This window comes from Bombina bombina, chromosome 7 (genome assembly GCF_027579735.1).
Source record: "Bombina bombina isolate aBomBom1 chromosome 7, aBomBom1.pri, whole genome shotgun sequence".
Taxonomy (NCBI): domain Eukaryota; kingdom Metazoa; phylum Chordata; class Amphibia; order Anura; family Bombinatoridae; genus Bombina; species Bombina bombina.
The window spans coordinates 494,350,390-494,370,128 of NC_069505.1; the positions used below are offsets into that span (position 1 = coordinate 494,350,390).

The 19,739-nt window shown below is 37.7% G+C and overlaps 1 protein-coding gene across 1 annotated transcript in view; it reads right to left on the minus strand.

Annotated features, from left to right (window-relative positions):
* Nucleotides 1-2,424: 2,424 nt before the first annotated feature.
* LOC128636464 (olfactomedin-like) overlaps nucleotides 2,425-19,739 on the minus strand; it is a 30,896-nt gene continuing 13,581 nt past the window's right edge. The window contains exons 3-8 of the mRNA XM_053689479.1: nucleotides 6,489-6,586; nucleotides 6,132-6,285; nucleotides 5,019-5,171; nucleotides 4,512-4,727; nucleotides 4,170-4,323; nucleotides 2,425-3,537 (exon numbers count right to left, since the gene is read on the minus strand). Coding sequence (XP_053545454.1) covers nucleotides 2,714-3,537; nucleotides 4,170-4,323; nucleotides 4,512-4,727; nucleotides 5,019-5,171; nucleotides 6,132-6,285; nucleotides 6,489-6,586 — 1,599 coding nt within the window. The 3' untranslated portion in view covers nucleotides 2,425-2,713. The remainder of the gene's footprint in view (nucleotides 3,538-4,169; nucleotides 4,324-4,511; nucleotides 4,728-5,018; nucleotides 5,172-6,131; nucleotides 6,286-6,488; nucleotides 6,587-19,739) is intronic.

The following is a 19,739-nucleotide window of genomic DNA, read 5'->3' on the forward strand; positions in this document are numbered from 1 at the left end:
ATATAATTATACTACCTCAGGAGTTTCTACTATTTGATCATATTACCTATATCGCCTCTTGCCTTTTTTAGGCGCTGTATACACCCCCCCATTATCTATTCTTCTTCTAGACCAGTTAGGATGTCTTTGTATACCAGTTTGAGGCCACCTTTGGCGCTCAATTTAAATACATGTTCTAAAAATAAGTCATATAGGGCACAGCAAATCTTTTGCAAAAACCCAGCGCGCGTTAAGCTTTTTGCGCATTTTAGGTTTGCGCAGGTATTGCAAGTTGAAAAATAACTTTTTTTTTTCTAACATCCGCAATCTCATATCTTTGAGCCCTTATAACATTTTTGTGCAATATTTTTTTTAAAAATAATTTGTATTAAACAGTGTGAATATGAGTATAACTGTACTTTGTAATGTATTTTTGAAGTGTTTTATGAAACTTTTTTGTTGCGGAAAACAGTTAACCACAGCTCTGAGACACCTAGATTACGAGTTTTGCATTCCAGTTTTAACGCTGAAAAAAATGGCCATTTCAGCGTAAAAACCGGAACGCAGTTATTACGAGTCTTGTCTGTATAGCTGTACTGCAAGCATTTTAGCCTGTAACGCAACGTCAATCCCGCACTCAAAAAATGACTTTTTTGCGTTGGATTTCCATAGCGCCGGTATTACAAGTTGTGCGGTGAGGCTAAAATGCTTGCGTTCCAGCCTATACCGACACGATCCATTCCACAATTTGAAAGCAGTAGTTATGAACTTTGCACAACAAAACTGTTACAGAAAACTCATAACTAAACTGTTACAAACTACACTACCACCCATAAACTACCTATTAACCCCTAATCTGTCGCTCTAGACATCGCCGCCACTAATAAAAATTATTAACCCCTATACCGCCGCTCCCCGACATCGCCGCCACTATAATAAAGTTATTAACCCCTATTCCCCCACACCCCAACATCGCCCACACTATAATAAAGCTATTAACCCCTATTCCGCTGCTCCAACATCGCCGCCACTAAATAAAGTTATTAACCCCTAAACCTCTGGCCTCCCACATCACTGCCACTAAATAAGCCTACCTCTGGCCTCCCCACATCGCTAAAAACTAAATTAAACCTAACAACCCCCTAACTTTAAATTAAAATTACAATATTCCTATCTTAAAATAAATAAAAACTTACCTGTGAAATTAAAAAAAAATAAGTTTAAACTATAAATTAACCTAACTATAACTATTAGACTAAAATTAAAATAACTATCAATTAAATAAACTAAATTACACATTAAAAAAAACCTAACACTACTAAAAAAAAATAATTCTAAAATTACAAAAAAAAAAAAACTAAATTACAAAAAATAACAAACGAAATTGTCCAAAATAAAAACAATTACACCTAATCTAAAAGCCTTATAAAAATAAAAAGCCCCCCCAAAATAAAAAAAAACCCATAGCCTACAATAAACTACCAATAGCCCATAAAAGGACCTTTTGTAGGGCAATCAGTTCTTTTCACTGTAAAAAAATACAAAGACCCCCCAAACAGTAAAACCAACCACCTAAAATAAAAAAACTAACTCTAACAAAAACCTAAGCTACCCATTGCCCTGAAAAGGGCATTTGTAGGGACATTGGCCTTAAAGGGGCATTTAGCTCTTTTGCATTGCCCTGAAAACGGCATTTAGCTCTTTTAAGAACGCCTAAACCGTAATCTAAAAAAAACAAAAACCCGTCCCGGTGGCGCGGAACGGATCCATCCTTCCAGACATCCGGCGTGGAACGTCCTCTTCATACGGTCACTGCCGTACACTGAATTTTCAATGCAAGGGAGCCTTTTCAAAATGGCGTCCCTTGCATTCCTATGGGCTGATTTGATTTTTGAAATTCAAATCAGCCAATAGGATGAGAGCTACTGAAATCATATTGGCTATGCAAATCAGCCAATAGAATGAGAGCTACTGAAATTCTATTGGCTATTCAAATGACTTCTAGTAAATGCAAGCACAAACTTTTATGTTTGATTAAATTGTATCCAAGCGATTTCAAATGTGACCATGTTATGATCACTGTTACCCAAATGTCTTTGACTTCTATGCTTGGTATTATATCTGTATTGTTTGAAAGCCTAGTGAAAAGTCAGCCCAGTACTCTAAAAAGTCTAACCCCTCATTTTTACACCATGTTTTTAACCATCATTTAACAGACCTTATCTCCTTCTGCCTTACTGGGTTAACACATAGCACTGGTAATACCTCTGAAAATATTGCCTTGGCGGTCCTTGCTTTACGCTTGCTACCTAACTCCCTTCATAATCTTTATAATATTCAGTACATAATGTGCAATAATTTCCACTATGTATTTTTTAGGTTAAAAATGGTACAGTGTGTAACATGGTTAAAATAGCTAATATAAAAAATCAGCCCACAACTAAATGTTGATAATTACTTTATTTTATCTTGCAATCATAATTTGATGACATAATTTCATGATTTTGTTTTCTTGTTAAAAAGCAGGATAATTTGAATGTAATTATTGGTGCTATAGAATTTTTTTATGAACAAGTAATTCAATTAGAAAATGTCAATGAAATTACAGAGATGTCTCTAGTCTAGAGTAAATGTGTGTTGGAGGACCGAGAGTTGAGAGTCAATAAAAGTAGAGATATTAGGAAGTGTAGGGGAGGTGGAAGCCTAGTTTCAGCAGAGACCTAAATTTCAGGTCTCAGGGCTTCAAGATTACATCATAAAAGACCATGTAGCCATCATCAAACATGTAAAGTTTGCGGTCATTGGGGTTGTAGGTAAGACTTTGCATATTCTCTGTCATTTTGTCCAATATAATGCTAACATGTGTCTCTTTTCCTGTCTTGGTGTCAAAAGTGTAGAAAATTTCCTCTTGCCGTGGGCCACTGGATCGGGTGGCATACAGTATGCCACAGATCATGAATGCGTTACTAACACCAGACTTATATTGAGTGGTGGTCCAACTTTTCTCCACTGTGAAGGTGGCTACATTGATCTTGCCCACTATAATGTTTCCTGCACTGGCCTCTGTGGTGTAGATAACCCATAAACCTCTCTCGTCCGAGGAGTAATCAATGTATTGGAAACTGGAGCCAGCGTAAGAGTAGCGATTGTCGAATACTGCATTGGGTAGTGTTTTGCGTTGTTGAATGCCACTGCTTAAGTTGATTCTGCACATGTCCCGACTGTTGTAACAGTTGTAATACAGGTTATGATTGTAGACGACCATCCCTGAACCTTGACCAGCAATGGTGTGATTCCATTTGTTTTTATTGAATGTAGAGAGTGGTACATCAATTGCGTTTTTGTACAGCTGCAAATCATACAGTGTTGGGTACACACGGACAGACTCCAGGATCCGACCCTCCGCATTCAAAGGGGCTACATAGTACATCATCTTCTTTGTGGTATTCCAGGCTGCATCTTTACCCCATGCCCCAAATTTGTACCCAGATCCCTTCCAGTTGAGCTGCACAAGGTTTGGTTTACTTATGCGAGCCAAGCCACTGTGCTGGCAAGAACCTTAATAGAGGAAGAATCAGAATAAGGATTAATGGTATTATAAATCCTCTCTTGCTGCTCCATGTAACCCCTGCTTATTAATCCTAATTTTGTTATATATAATCTATCCCTATAACTCCTACTATTTTTCCATATATGACTCCTCCTATTATTCCATGTAACCAAACTCCTTCTACTACTCCATATAACTCTTCTGTATAACTTTTCCTTTTGCTCCAAATTACCCCTTCCTATAATTTTTACTGTTGCTCCTTTAAACATCTCCCAATAATTCATCCTATTCCTTCTTATAGCTGCACTCTTTATTTCCACCAATTGCTCCAAGTTACTTTGCTCTATAGCATCTATTATTGCTCCATATAACTCTCCTCATAATTCCTCCTATTGCATCATAAAACCCTTGCTCTGTTGAAACTTTATGTTTTAACCCTCCTACTGTCCCCATAGCTTTACCTATAACTTTTAATGTATCTCCATGTAACTCATCCGTATAATGTCTAATGCTTTCTATAACCTTATGTTATCTTCCTGTTCTTTTATATACCTCACTGTAACACCTTATTTAATTTCAACGCTAAACACCTTAGATATAATCTACATTTTACATGAATAGCAAATTATATCCTACTTACCAAGTGGTATGTTGACCGGAGGCTTCATTGCTTTCATATTTTTTTCACAATCCAGTAGTTTTTTCTTCAGAGTTTCCATGTCTCTGCGGGCTTTAAGAACATTATTTTTGTCCATTGTCTCAAGTTGCTGAACAATTTTGGAAATATTCTTCACCTATTGAGACAAAGAAGATTTATATGAGAAAGATATATGTTAAAATTGATGCCCAGCAAGGCCATTTAGCAGATACCAGACTGAGATTCTTGTTTCGTGAATATACTGTACATATATCCATTTCTCTAACCTATCAACATTTATCTTTACCTAATAAAGACATATGAAGTTTGTTGCAATGGATATACCTCTGTATAAAGAATCTCTACATGTGTGTTGCTTCCATTCTGCTTGTTCCTCAACTGGATCACATATACTTCCATTTCCTTCATTTCCTTCTTGAGCAAATCAAAGTTGATCTCTACCAGGCCCTCAGGACGCAATTTCTCCAGGGCTTCAATCCTCTTTGTGAGGTTAATGAGCTTCTCCAAGTGTGATTCTATTCGGATGTCTTGTTCTTCTATCTGTAGTTTAATGTGGGATGACAAAATACAGATTTAAAGGACATAGATGTCAAGTGAACATACAGAAAGAAAACTTAGGAATCATGAATCTAGCATTTTTTTAAAGGGATATAAACAAAGATGCATTGGGATATGATGATTGTACTAACTTACACGGCCCATCCAAAGGTTATCTCTCACATGTTTAAAACTGACTCATTTTATCACTCTCTTAGATATCCTGTTAAGTTTAAGTTATCTAGTAACCATTACTACATGTTCTGCACAATGAAGTCAAGAAGACCATCTCACCTTCTGCATTTCATCTTCCACTCTATTGCTCATCTTCATAGTTTCTTCCTCAAGGGCTGCAACCCTCTTGGCCGGGAAGGTGCTGTCAGGCAAGAGAATTTCACAAACACATCGGTCTTTTCCATTTAAAGTCCCATTAGCATTCTGAGTGATCTGTAAAAAAGAAAATTAATTAAAGGAATTTATGTTTAAAAGATGGAAGCATAATCTTACATGGTTCATATATCTTAAGAAGCAACATTTTTTTAACTTTGTAAGACAGGAAAACTAATGCAGGATATGTTGAAATTGTATTTATTATCTGTGTTTGCACAATGGTATTATAATAACACATTTTTTATACATTTTAGTTTTTGTTTTATTTTTACACCGTCACCATTGTAGAATCTTATCCTTCATGTTGAAACTTTATTCAAGCAGAGAGAAACCTGTGATGAGACATAATAACTCTGCAAACACTGTCTGGAAAATAATGCTAAATACATCTGTTTGTCATCTTTATATTGATGAGATTAGAACATGGATTGACCTAATGACTCATGAAATCATGTTTAAAATGTGATACCAATTCTCAAGATTTGTTAAAAAACACACTGGAGACAAAAGACAGCAGGAATTTATTGAAAATAATGCAAAAAAGGCACATGAATATAACTAGTACAGGGTGAATGTGTTGTGTTTGGAACCACATTTTAGGAATGCAGTAAATCCAACTGGAACAATAGCACCATAACTGATCAGTATGGAATTCATCTTTGATAAAGAATCTGGCAGTGTTACAAATGCTGGCCAACTAGATATTAAATACTACAAAAATCAGATGATCATGAACTGTGATTTTTATATTCATATGTTATCAAACAAACAATCTATTGGACTTCATAGAAAATATTGTTAATTTTAGAGGGACATCACCCAGTGATCCAGTGGCAGCAGATAACATTTCATGAAAAGATCCAACTGATTGAAAGAGTTCTCCAGCAGATCTCCAGTACCACTCTTACTGGAATTTGTTACATATATAATGTAATTGTCTGGGGGCTTGAGTAATCTTCATAGTGATAATGAAGTAGATAATCCTGTATTGATCATGACCAACATTGACCATCTCACCAGTCGAAGACATTCATCCATTACGCCATTATCTTCCTCTTCTTCTTCCTCCTCCAGGGGCATTTCAGTGGGGTCAAGTTCAGATAACTCTTCCATGTCTGACTGCTCCCAGGTTGTATTTTGGAACTTACGGTGTCTTTTCATCAACAAGCGTCTGTAAAGGGTGCAGACATTGTGGTGACCTTACACATAAAAAACGGACAAGCATGATGATGACAAATTATAAAAAGGAGAAAAGAAAGAAAGACAAATACAGATCATGACATAAAAAGTAAAAGAAATTGGTGTGAAGAACACACACAGAATACATAAAGAGGTGAGTATTGTAAACAGAGAATGGTTGACTTGTAAATTCACAGTAATGCTTTCTGTCGTATCTGGAATGGCAGTTTATTAAAGTTTATCTTCCAGCCTATGGACTGCAAATCATCTGGGGGTTCTTGAGGACCAATTCTCTAGAGAAAAAAAAAGACAAAAGAACACAGTAAGAGTCTATAGTGAGGGAGCTAGAAAATCAACACATAACAGTGATATGCTTAAGGGCTCAGCTCATGATAGGGCAAAAATGTGCTGATGACAGTGCCATATTTATAAACGTAGTCCCTACTAGGAACAAAGTTTACTAATAACAGTGTCATGCTTTAGGCCACGTCTCTGCCTGGGTCAAAGTGATAGTGACTTGTTTATGGGCTCAATCCCATAAATTGTATTTACATTTCATATATCAACCCACATTATTAGCATTTGTTTTTTTTATCATCAGCATAATTTGGCCTTAATCCCTGCTTTGAATTTATATACATTTACATGAAGAAATTAACAGTTCATAAATATGTTGTTCAAATGAATATGCAACATTATAAAGCAATACTGAGTATTACTAAATACTTCCAACTTCACAAAGATTGTAAAGTTTAGAAGTTTAAACACCTAACCCGTTCACACATGTTCTTCAAACCCCCGCATACCCTAAAGAACACAAGGATAGGGTCTGCAAATGTTTATTTTAAAGAAGGTTGGAAGTGTGCAGAGATACTCAGTATAATTATAAAGTGCCACATGTTTTTTTAATAGTTTCATAGAGATAAATAAGATAAAACTGTCTATAATAATAGCTCACATATTAATTACTACAATTTATAGATTATTAATATTAACATTACTGCTATGGAAATATGGACAAGATTTCTGTACCTGGATTGGGGATCTTCGATACAAGCCATCTTTCCTGGTGGAGGTTTTAATGCTCATCTTCTCATGTTGTCCACTTTAGATGAACGCCACGTTGATGATATCTCAACAGATCCTTCTATATTTAGATATTCTTCCAACTTTTAAATACTCTCATACTAACAGATGGGATTTATGGATGTACTATCTCTTATAAAGGGTAGTGATAGAAAGCTGGATATCTTTCTAGAAAAAGTGTTAGGGAAGTGATAGGGAAACACCGATGTTCAAGAATGCCTAAAGAGCTTCCACAATAATTTAGCATTTACATAATTTAGAAAATGTTAAGTAATGTGCAATCATTATATAATTGTGTAAATGCTTGACTATTGCTCTTTTTTCTGTTTATCCAGTCAGAAATATACTAGCTCCCTCCCACCACTTGTTATATTTGGAGGAGCCATTCAGGACATGTTACTGGAGTAAACAAGGCTATCCATTGTGAATTTATTAGCAAAAGTTTTTTTCATTATGTTATCACATCTGCTAGGACCAATTAGAGACAGATATGTGGCTCCTGGAGCAAAACTTGTTTACCCAATGTTTCTTGTTGGCACATGGCATGCAGTGGTGCTACCACCATGCTTCTCTATTGCCTGCAAGATAATTGTTTTGAATATATGGGCAGACTTTCAAAACAGAATGCCATACCAATTCTAGATGCAATAACTCACTGTATTGTTTTATGTTTTCAGCCTATTTCTACAAAATGAATATCTCAGTTGTTCGACTCTGTGGTGCTTCCAATAGCTGTTTGATGTAACGCATTGTATTGTTTTATGTTTTCAGTCCACATCTACAACATTAACCTGCTCAGTTGTCCGACTCTCAGCGGTGCTTCCAATAACTGTTAGATGATTTCTTACAGTTGGGTAGTAGGCAACCAAATAAACTATTTTACACATTAAGGGCTCTATGTACTATGCAGCGAAAGCTGCTCCGGAGCACTTGTGGGGCAGGTTCGCATTTGCAAGCCTGCTTCCCGCAATGTAAGAAGCAGCAGTCATTAGACCGCTGCTTCTTACACTCTACGCCACCTCTGAGGTGGCGAGGGGAAATCTTCGAGAGCTTGCTCTTGGTGATTGACAGTCTCTTCTCTCACGTGAATGGTCCTGTTCGTCCGCTGCCAGTATGTTGCGAAATCGAGTTTACAACTTCTCGAGCTGAGAAGCTTGTCCACTTGACCTTTAGTACATGGGCCCCTACATTTTAAATTTGATTTTTACGGATTTTATTTAAATGCAATTATTGATAATCCATCTAGAAACTAATATAATATTCTATTTAGTATTCTATTTTTATAATCTTTTTAGTATTCCATTTTTTATAATCTTTTTACTATTCCATTTTTTAGCTCCCACACAAAACCCAAACTGAAACTGAAAACTGAGAAGAAACAATTTCTGTGTCTTCCAAATTAAATGACTGTTGCATTCGCATCTTTTTAATTTTAATTTTAAAAAATCTCAAAAAAACAAGGCTTAAATTAATGGGACATATGCTAACAGTTAGATCATGCATGCAAGCTTGCAAGCAAAGCAAAGTCTTCTGGTGTATAGTTTCATATTTGGGTGTTGTATTACCTAGTTTATTGAGTAGAGGCCATTACCTATACAATTTAAACACTTAGCTTTTTTAACTTTGAGGTCAAGGGTAACCAAATACTCTTTAATACATTAATGGATTTATTGATGTTAAATTTATTTTTAGCATGAAAGAAGAGGGTCAGAAGGCATAATACTTAACCATCACATTGTCTACCAAATTACTGCAGATTTGACTTTTTAAAATTGTACCAACTTTCTACTGCATTAAAAGCATATTATAATAACATTATAAGATGGTATATCTATATGGAAAACTTTGTGGTAGTGCATCTAGTAAAATATATAGGTGAACATGCTGCAGTTTACTATGAAACTGAGTATGACAACACACTTCAATATACCTTCATGATTTAAAAAACATTAAATATTTGGGTAATTATTATTATTAGTAATAATAAATATCTTAAAGGAATTCTATACTCCAAACGTTTCTGTTATCTATATCAGTGATGGTCTAAACTTACTAAAAATGTGGGCTGAAAATATTTTAGAAGCCTTAAGGAACACATATACATTTATGGCTATTAAAAACACAACAAAAACATATTTCCTAAAAATACCATGTGGCACAAGACAAATATAGATTGCAGGGTACCATCTTTATTATATTCATCTCTCCAGGGGGGTCCTTTGAGGTGTGGCCAGCTTGTTTGCCCACCCAGTAGAAGTCAAGAATGCACCCACTTTTAGTTCTGCTTTCTCTTTGAGCCACAACAATTATGGCACACATTCTTAGTTATTCTTTTTCCTGCGGGCCACAAAAACTAGTGCAAAGGGCCATATTTGGCCCATGTAAAACCTGTTAGCCATCTCTGATCTATGTGAAGGAGCAGCATCTAAAATATAGTGTGAATTAAATGGTTTTTGAAATATAAATTGCAACCAATGTAGATGTATCAGTTATGTATGTCATACTAATGTTAATTTACTGATAGACATTTATAGCTAATGTCATTTAATGTCATTAAAGGTGGTTCCATCTCTCACCCCTATACGGGCAAACAAATTAACATATATGGGTACTTTTACATGTAACTCCACCCATCTGGTATATGCCCTTAAATGCACATGTGGGCTGCTTTATGTGGGCAAGACCACCCAAAAATTCAAAGATCAGAAATGAGTCTACTGCTCATTTACTTGAGATGGGGCTTTAGGTGAGTCAGCTTAGATTCCTGGTTATTGATAGGGCTAACAAGAAATTTTGGGGTGGTGACAGGATAAAAGATTTGCTTTACAAAGAAGCCAAGTGGATCTGGCAGTTAAACACAATTTACCCTAAAGTTCTAAATAGGGATTTCAATTTACTTCCATTTATTTAGGACTAAGCTTTTAAAGTTAATACTCAATAGTACATTTAATATATAGATGTCCCCTTATGGGCTGCTTTATATGCAAATATAAGATGATATACATGCAATAGTATAATATTTCTCTGTCCCTTTAAATTAGGCTTTTTGCTGCTTTGATTTGTGTACCTGTTAAGAGAGGGTTAAGTATGTGTGATATAGCCCAGAGTGCTATGAGGCTCACATGCTGACATGGTTTAATACATCACAAAATAAAGGATTACAAATAGAAATCAGCTCATAGCACATCTGTGAAAGATGATAAAAGATGATTAGTTAATATCATACTATAGTTCCTCTTAAATGGCAGAAAAGTGCAGAAAATGCAAGAGCATTTTATCATTGCACTGCTGAGTTTAAAAGGGACATGAAACCCATTTTTTATTGGTTTAGATACAGCATTCAATAAAAAGCACTTTCCAGAATACTTCAGTTATTAAATACACTTAAAAGGATACTAAACCCAATTTTTTACTTTCACGATTCAGATAGAGCATGCAATTTTAAGCAACTCTCTAATTGACTCTTATTATCAAATTTTCTTCGTTCTCTTGTTATCTTTATTTGAAAAAGCAGGAATCTAAGGTAAATAACTGGCCCATTTTTTGTTCAGCACCTGGGTTGCGCTTGCTGATTGGTGGCTAAATGTAGCCACCAATTAGTTGCTTAAAATTACCTGCTCTATCTGAATCATGAAAGAAAAATTTTGGGTTTCATGTCCCTTTAAATTATGATTTTACGCTGTGAATATTTAATACAATTTACTGTATCCCTGTGTAATTTACATATAAATTTTAAATTTTTGATAAAAACATAATTTATGCTTACCTGATAAATTCCTTTCTTCTGTTGTGTGATCAGTCCACGGGTCATCATTACTTCTGGGATATAACTCCTCCCCAACAGGAAATGCAAGAGGATTCACCCAGCAGAGCTGCATATAGCTCCTCCCCTCTACGTCAGTCCCAGTCATTCGACCAAGAATCAACGAGAAAGGAGTAACCAAGGGTGAAGTGGTGACTGGAGTATAATTTAAAAGATATTTACCTGCCTTAAAACAGGGCGGGCCGTGGACTGATCACACAACAGAAGAAAGGAATTTATCAGGTAAGCATAAATTATGTTTTCTTCTGTTATGTGTGATCAGTCCACGGGTCATCATTACTTCTGGGATACCAATACCAAAGCAAAAGTACACGGATGACGGGAGGGATAGGCAGGCTCATTATATAGAAGGAACCACTGCCTGAAGAACCTTTCTCCCAAAAATAGCCTCCGAAGAAGCAAAAGTGTCAAATTTGTAAAATTTGGAAAAAGTATGAAGCGAAGACCAAGTTGCAGCCTTGCAAATCTGTTCAACAGAGGCCTCATTCTTAAAGGCCCAAGTGGAAGCCACAGCTCTAGTGGAGTGAGCTGTAATTCTTTCAGGAGGCTGCTGACCAGCAGTCTCATAGGCTAAACGTATTATGCTACGAAGCCAAAAAGAGAGAGAGGTAGCAGAAGCTTTTTGACCTCTCCTCTGTCCAGAATAAACGACAAACAGGGAAGAAGTTTGGCGAAAATCTTTAGTTGCCTGCAAGTAGAACTTGAGGGCACGAACTACATCCAGATTGTGTAGAAGACGTTCCTTCTTTGAAGAAGGATTTGGACACAAGGATGGAACAACAATCTCTTGATTGATATTCCTGTTAGTGACCACCTTAGGTAAGAACCCAGGTTTAGTACGCAGAACTACCTTGTCTGAGTGAAAAATCAGATAAGGAGAATCACAATGTAAGGCTGATAACTCAGAGACTCTTCGAGCCGAGGAAATAGCCATTAAAAACAGAACTTTCCAAGATAACAATTTTATATCAATGGAATGAAGGGGTTCAAATGGAACACCCTGTAAAACGTTAAGAACTAAGTTTAAACTCCATGGCGGAGCAACAGCTTTAAACACAGGCTTGATCCTAGCTAAAGCCTGACAAAAAGCCTGGACGTCTGGATTTTCTGACAGACGCCTGTGTAACAAGATGGACAGAGCTGAAATCTGTCCCTTTAATGAACTAGCTGATAAACCCTTTTCTAACCCTTCTTGTAGAAAAGACAATATCCTAGAGATCCTAACCTTACTCCAGGAGTAATGTTTGGATTCGCACCAGTATAGATATTTACGCCATATTTTATGGTAAATCTTTCTGGTAACAGGCTTCCTAGCCTGTATCAGGGTATCAATAACCGACTCAGAAAAACCACGTTTTGATAAAATCAAACGTTCAATTTCCAAGCAGTCAGCTTCAGAGAAGTTAGATTTTGATGTTTGAATGGACCCTGTATCAGAAGGTCCTGTCTTAGAGGTAGAGACCAAGGCGGACAGGATGACATGTCCACTAGATCTGCATACCAAGTCCTGCGTGGCCATGCAGGCGCTATTAGAATCACTGATGCTCTCTCCTGCTTGATTTTGGCAATCAATCGAGGAAGCAGCGGAAAGGGTGGAAACACATAAGCCATCCCGAAGTTCCAAGGTGCTGTCAAAGCATCTATCAGAACCGCTCCCGGATCCCTGGATCTGGACCCGTAGCGAGGAAGTTTGGCGTTCTGGCGAGACGCCATGAGATCTATCTCTGGTTTGCCCCAACGTCGAAGTATTTGGGCAAAGACCTCCGGATGAAGTTCCCACTCCCCCGGATGAAAAGTCTGTCGGCTCAAGAAATCCGCCTCCCAGTTCTCCACTCCCGGGATGTGGATTGCTGACAGGTGGCAAGAGTGAGACTCTGCCCAGCGAATTATCTTTGATACTTCCACCATTGCTAGGGAGCTTCTTGTCCCTCCCTGATGGTTGATGTAAGCTACAGTCGTGATGTTGTCCGACTGAAACCTGATGAACCCCCGAGTTGTTAATTGGGGCCAAGCTAGAAGGGCATTGAGAACTGCCCTCAATTCCAGAATGTTTATTGGAAGGAGACTCTCCTCCTGATTCCATAGTCCCTGAGCCGTCAGAGAATTCCAGACAGCGCCCCAACCTAGTAGGCTGGCGTCTGTTGTTACAATTGTCCAGTCTGGCCTGCTGAATGGCATCCCCCTGGACAGGTGTGGCCGATGAAGCCACCATAGAAGAGAATTTCTGGTCTCTTGATTCAGATTCAGAGTAGGGGACAAATCTGAGTAATCCCCATTCCACTGACTTAGCATGCATAATTGCAGAGGTCTGAGGTGTAGGCGTGCAAAAGGTACTATGTCCATTGCCGCTACCATTAAGCCGATCACCTCCATGCATTGAGCTACTGACGGGTGTTGAATGGAATGAAGGACACGGCATGCATTTTGAAGCTTTGTTAACCTGTCCTCTGTCAGGTAAATCTTCATTTCTACAGAATCTATAAGAGTCCCCAAGAATGGAACTCTTGTGAGAGGAAAAAGAGAACTCTTCTTTTCGTTCACTTTCCATCCATGCGACCTTAGAAATGCCAGAACTAACTCTGTATGAGACTTGGCAGTTTGAAAGCTTGAAGCTTGTATTAGAATGTCGTCTAGGTATGGAGCTACCGAAATCCCTCGCGGTCTTAGTACCGCCAGAAGGGCACCCAGAACCTTTGTGAAGATTCTTGGAGCCGTAGCCAATCCGAATGGAAGAGCTACAAACTGGTAGTGCCTGTCTAAGAAGGCAAACCTTAGATACCGGTGATGATCTTTGTGTATCGGTATGTGAAGGTAAGCATCCTTTAAATCCACTGTGGTCATGTACTGACCCTCTTGGATCATGGGTAAGATTGTCCGAATAGTTTCCATTTTGAACGATGGAACTCTTAGGAATTTGTTTAGAATCTTTAAATCTAAGATTGGCCTGAAAGTTCCCTCTTTTTTGGGAACCACAAACAGGTTTGAGTAGAACCCTTGTCCTTGTTCCGACCGCGGAACCGGATGGATCACTCCCATTATTAACAGATCTTGTACGCAGCGTAGAAACGCTTCTTTCTTTATCTGGTTTGTTGACAACCTTGACAGATGAAATCTCCCTCTTGGGGGAGATAATTTGAAGTCTAGAAGGTATCCCTGAGATATGATCTCTAGTGCCCAGGGATCCTGAACATCTCTTGCCCAGGCCTGGGCGAAGAGAGAGAGTCTGCCCCCCACTAGATCCGGTCCCGGATCGGGGGCTCTCGGTTCATGCTGTCTTTGGGGCAGCAGCAGGTTTCCTGGCCTGCTTGCTCTTGTTCCAGGACTGGTTAGGCTTCCAGCCTTGCCTGTAACGAGCAACAGCTCCTTCCTGTTTTGGTGCAGTGGAGGTTGATGCTGCTCCTGTTTTGAAGTTCCGAAAGGGACGAAAATTAGACTGTCTAGCCTTAGCTTTGGCTTTGTCTTGAGGTAGGGCGTGGCCCTTACCTCCTGTAATGTCAGCGATAATCTCTTTCAAACCGGGCCCAAATAAAGACTGCCCCTTGAAAGGTATATTAAGTAATTTGGACTTAGAAGTAACATCAGCTGACCAGGATTTTAGCCACAGCGCCCTACGTGCCTGTATGGCGAATCCTGAGTTCTTAGCCGTAAGTTTGGTTAAATGTACTACGGCCTCCGAAATGAAGGAATTAGCTAGTTTAAGGACTCTAAGCCTGTCCGTAATGTCGTCTAGCGTAGATGAACTAAGGTTCTCTTCAAGCGACTCAATCCAAAATGCTGCCGCAGCCGTAATCGGCGCGATACATGCAAGGGGTTGTAATATAAAACCTTGTTGAACAAACATTTTCTTAAGGTAACCCTCTAATTTTTTATCCATTGGATCTGAGAAAGCACAGCTATCCTCCACCGGGATAGTGGTACGCTTAGCTAAAGTAGAAACTGCTCCTTCCACCTTGGGGACCGTTTGCCATAAGTCCCGAGTGGTGGCGTCTATTGGAAACATCTTTCTAAATATTGGAGGGGGTGAGAACGGCACACCGGGTCTATCCCACTCCTTAGTAACAATTTCAGTTAGTCTCTTAGGTATAGGAAAAACGTCAGTACTCGCCGGTACCGCAAAGTATTTATCCAACCTACACAGTTTCTCTGGTATTGCAACGGTGTTACAATCGTTGAGAGCTGCTAATACCTCCCCTAGTAATACCCGGAGGTTCTCCAATTTAAATTTAAAATTTGAAATATCTGAGTCCAATCTGTTTGGATCAGAACCGTCACCCACAGAATGAAGCTCTCCGTCCTCATGCTCTGCGAGCTGTGACGCAGTATCAGACATGGCCCTAGCATTGTCAGCGCACTCTGTTCTCACCCCAGAGTGATCACGCTTGCCTCTTAGTTCTGGTAATTTAGACAAAACTTCAGTCATAACAGTAGCCATATCTTGTAATGTTATCTGTAATGGCCGCCCAGATGTACTAGGCGCCAAAATATCACGCACCTCCCGGGCGGGAGATGCAGGTACTGCCGCGTGAGGCGAGTTAGTCGGCATAACTCTCCCCTCGCTGTTTGGTGAAATTTGTTCACATTGTACAGATTGACTTTTATTTAAAGTAGCATCAATACAGTTAGTACATAAATTTCTATTGGGCTCCACCTTGGCATTGGAACAAATGACACAGATATCTTCCTCTGAGTCAGACATGTTTAACACACTAGCAAAAAACTTACAACTTGGTTATAATCTTTTTTAGCAAAAAACGTACTGTGCCTCAAAGAGGTACTAACGATTAAATGACAGTTGAAATAATGAACTGAAAAACAGTTATAGCATCAAACTTTAAAACAACAAAACTTTTAGCAAAGGTTTGTTCCCATTAGTAAAATAACAATAATTAAATTTGACATAAAAAATACAAAGCAACGTTTTTATTCACAGTCACTATAAGAATTCTCACAGCTCTGCTGAGAGAATTTACCTCCCTTCAAAGAAGTTTGAAGACCCCTGAGATCTATCAGAGATGAACCGGATCATGCAGGAAATATAAAAGTAACTGACTGGTATTTTTTGATGCGTAGCAAAGAGCGCCAAAAACGGCCCCTCCCTCTCCCACACAGCAGTGAAGAGAAACGAAACTGTCACAATTAAAGCAAAAAAACTGCCAAGTGGAAAATAATGCCCAAATATTTATTCACACAGTACCTCAGCAATGTAAACGATTCTACATTCCAGCAAAAACGTTTAACATGATAAATAGTTATTAAAAAGGATTAGTGACCTTTAACAGAGTAGTTCCGGTGAAATACCATCCCCAGAATACTGAAGTGTATACATACATGTCATTTTAACGGTATGGCAGGATTTTCTCATCAATTCCATTCAGAAAATAAAAACTGCTACATACCTCAATGCAGATTCATCTGCCCGCTGTCCCCTGATCTGAAGCCTTTACCTCCCTCAGATGGCCGAGAACAGCAATATGATCTTAACTACTCCGGTTAAAATCATAGTAAAAAACTCTGACAGATTCTTCCTCAAACTCTGCCAGAGAAGTAATAACACGCTCCGGTGCTATTTTAAAATAACAAACTTTTGATTGAAGTCATAAAAACTAAGTATAATCACCATAGTCCTCTCACACATCCTATCTAGTCGTTGGGTGCAAGAGAATGACTGGGACTGACGTAGAGGGGAGGAGCTATATGCAGCTCTGCTGGGTGAATCCTCTTGCATTTCCTGTTGGGGAGGAGTTATATCCCAGAAGTAATGATGACCCGTGGACTGATCACACATAACAGAAGAAATACTATTTTTGGTGAAGAATAATTTTGTTACGATTTTGATACACCTTAACAATACAGTTTTTTATGCATATTTTTTTATGTGAATTGTTCAATTATTTGTTTTCTATGATTGTTAAATTATGAATATAATTGTGCACTTTGTCAGCTTCTTCTCCTTCCCATACGAAAATGCAATATACACCCCCTTATAACAATATGGTTGTTTCAGAACGAGATTAATTAGTGTAAAAGTATAACAATATGAATATGCTGTATCATGGTCCTATTCAGCGTTTAAGTATTTATTATTATATAATGCAGCATTTTTCATTGTAATGGCGTAAATATTTAGTATAATTTTATAATGAAGTGTTTTCTATATTAGTATATAGCACTGTGACCTCATTATAAGTATTCAAATACTTAGCATCATTATTCAGCACAATTAGCTCTGTAGTAGTGTATAGATACTCATCACCATTGTACAGTGCATTGATAGTATCATTATAAATTATATTATGTATATTATAAGTCTATTGATTCTCTTCATCATTATACAGTGCCGTGTGCTCATTATCAGTATATAGATACTCATCAGTATTATACAGTGCAGCATGCTCATTATCAGTGTATAGATACTCATCAGTATTATACAGTGCCGTGTGCTCATTTTCAGTGTATAGATACTCATCAGTATTATACAGTGCAGCGTGTTTATTATCAGTGTATAGATACTCAACAATATTATACAGTGCAGCATTCTCATTATCAGTGTATAGATACTCTCAGTATTATACAGTGCAGCATGCTCATTATCAGTGTGTAGGTACTCATCAGTATTATACAGTGCAGCGTGTTTATTATCAGTGTATAGATACTCATCAGTATTATACAGTGCAGCATGCTCATTATCAGTGTATAGATACTCATCAGTATTATACAGTGCAGCATGCTCATTATCAATGTATTGATACTCATCAGTATTATACAGTGCAGCCTGCTCATTATCAGTGTATAGATACTCATCAGTATTATACAGTGCAGCCTGCTCATTATCAGTGTATAGATACTCATCAGTATTATACAGTGCAGCCTGCTCATTATCAGTGTATAGATACTCATCAGTATTATACAGTGCAGCCTGCTCATTATCAGTGTATAGATACTCATCAGTATTATACAGTGCAGCCTGCTCATTATCAGTGTATAGATACTCATCAGTATTATACAGTGCAGCCTGCTCATTATCAGTGTATAGATACTCATCAGTATTATACAGTGCAGCATGCTCATTATCAGTGTATAGATATCACAGTATTATATAGTACAGCATGCTCATTATCAGTGTATATATACTCATCAGTATTATACAGTGCAGCATGCTCATTATCAGTGTATAGATACTCATCAGTATTATACAGTGCAGCGTGTTTATTATCAGTGTATAGATACTCATCAGTATTATACAGTGCAGCATGCTCATTATCAGTGTATAGATACTCATCAGTATTATACAGTGCAGCCTGCTCATTATCAGTGTATAAATACTCATCAATAATTATACAGTGCAGCATTCTCCTTATCAGTGTATAGATACTCATCAGTATTATATAGTACAGCATGCTCATTATCAGCGTATAGATACTCATCAGTATTATACAGTGCAGCGTGCACATTATCAGTGTATAGATACTCATCAGTATTATACAGTAAAGCATGCTCATTATCAGTGTATAGATACTCATCAGTATTATACAGAGCAGTGTGCTCATTATCAGTGTATATATACTAATCATTATACAGGGCAGTGTGCTCATTATCAGTGTATATATACTCATCAGTATTATACAGAGCAGTGTGCTCATTATCAGTGTATATATACTCATCAGTATTATACAGAGCAGTGTGCTCATTATCAGTGTATATATACTCATCAGTATTATACAGAGCAGTGTGCTCATTATCAGTGTATATATACTCATCAGTATTATACAGAGCAGTGTGCTCATTATCAGTGTATTAGTACTCATCAGTATTATACAGAGCAGTGTGCTCATTATCAGTGTATATATACTCATCAGTATTATACAGAGCAGTGTGCTCATTATCAGTGTATATATACTCATCAGTATTATACAGAGCAGTGTGCTCATTATCAGTGTATATATACTCATCAGTATTATACAGAGCAGTGTGCTCATTATCAGTGTATTAATACTCATCAGTATTATACAGTGCAGTGTGCTCATTATCAGTGTATAGATAATCATCAGTATTATACAGAGCAGTGTGCTCATTATCAGTGTATATATACTCATCAGTATTATATAGTGCAGTGTGCTCATTATCAGTGTATAGATACTCATCAGTATTATACAGTGTAGCATGCTCATTATCAGTGTATTAATACTCATCAGTAGTATACAGTGCAGTGTGCTCATTATGAGTGTATATATACTCATCAATATTATAAAGAGCAGTGTGCTCTTTATCTCTGTATAAATACTCATCATCATTATTTAGCCTAGCACCCTCATTGTCATTGTATAGGTACCTAGCACATTATACAGCAATGAGTGTATTGTCAATGTGTATATATTCATAATCATACAGTGCAGCCTCCTCATTGTCAGTATATAGATACATAGGGCAAGATTGATCAATTTGCGAGCGGACAGGATTTATACCTATACGCATCTTATCTCAGATTGTGTTCCCCGTATTTATCATTGCACAAGGGAACACTCGTGCAATACCACCCC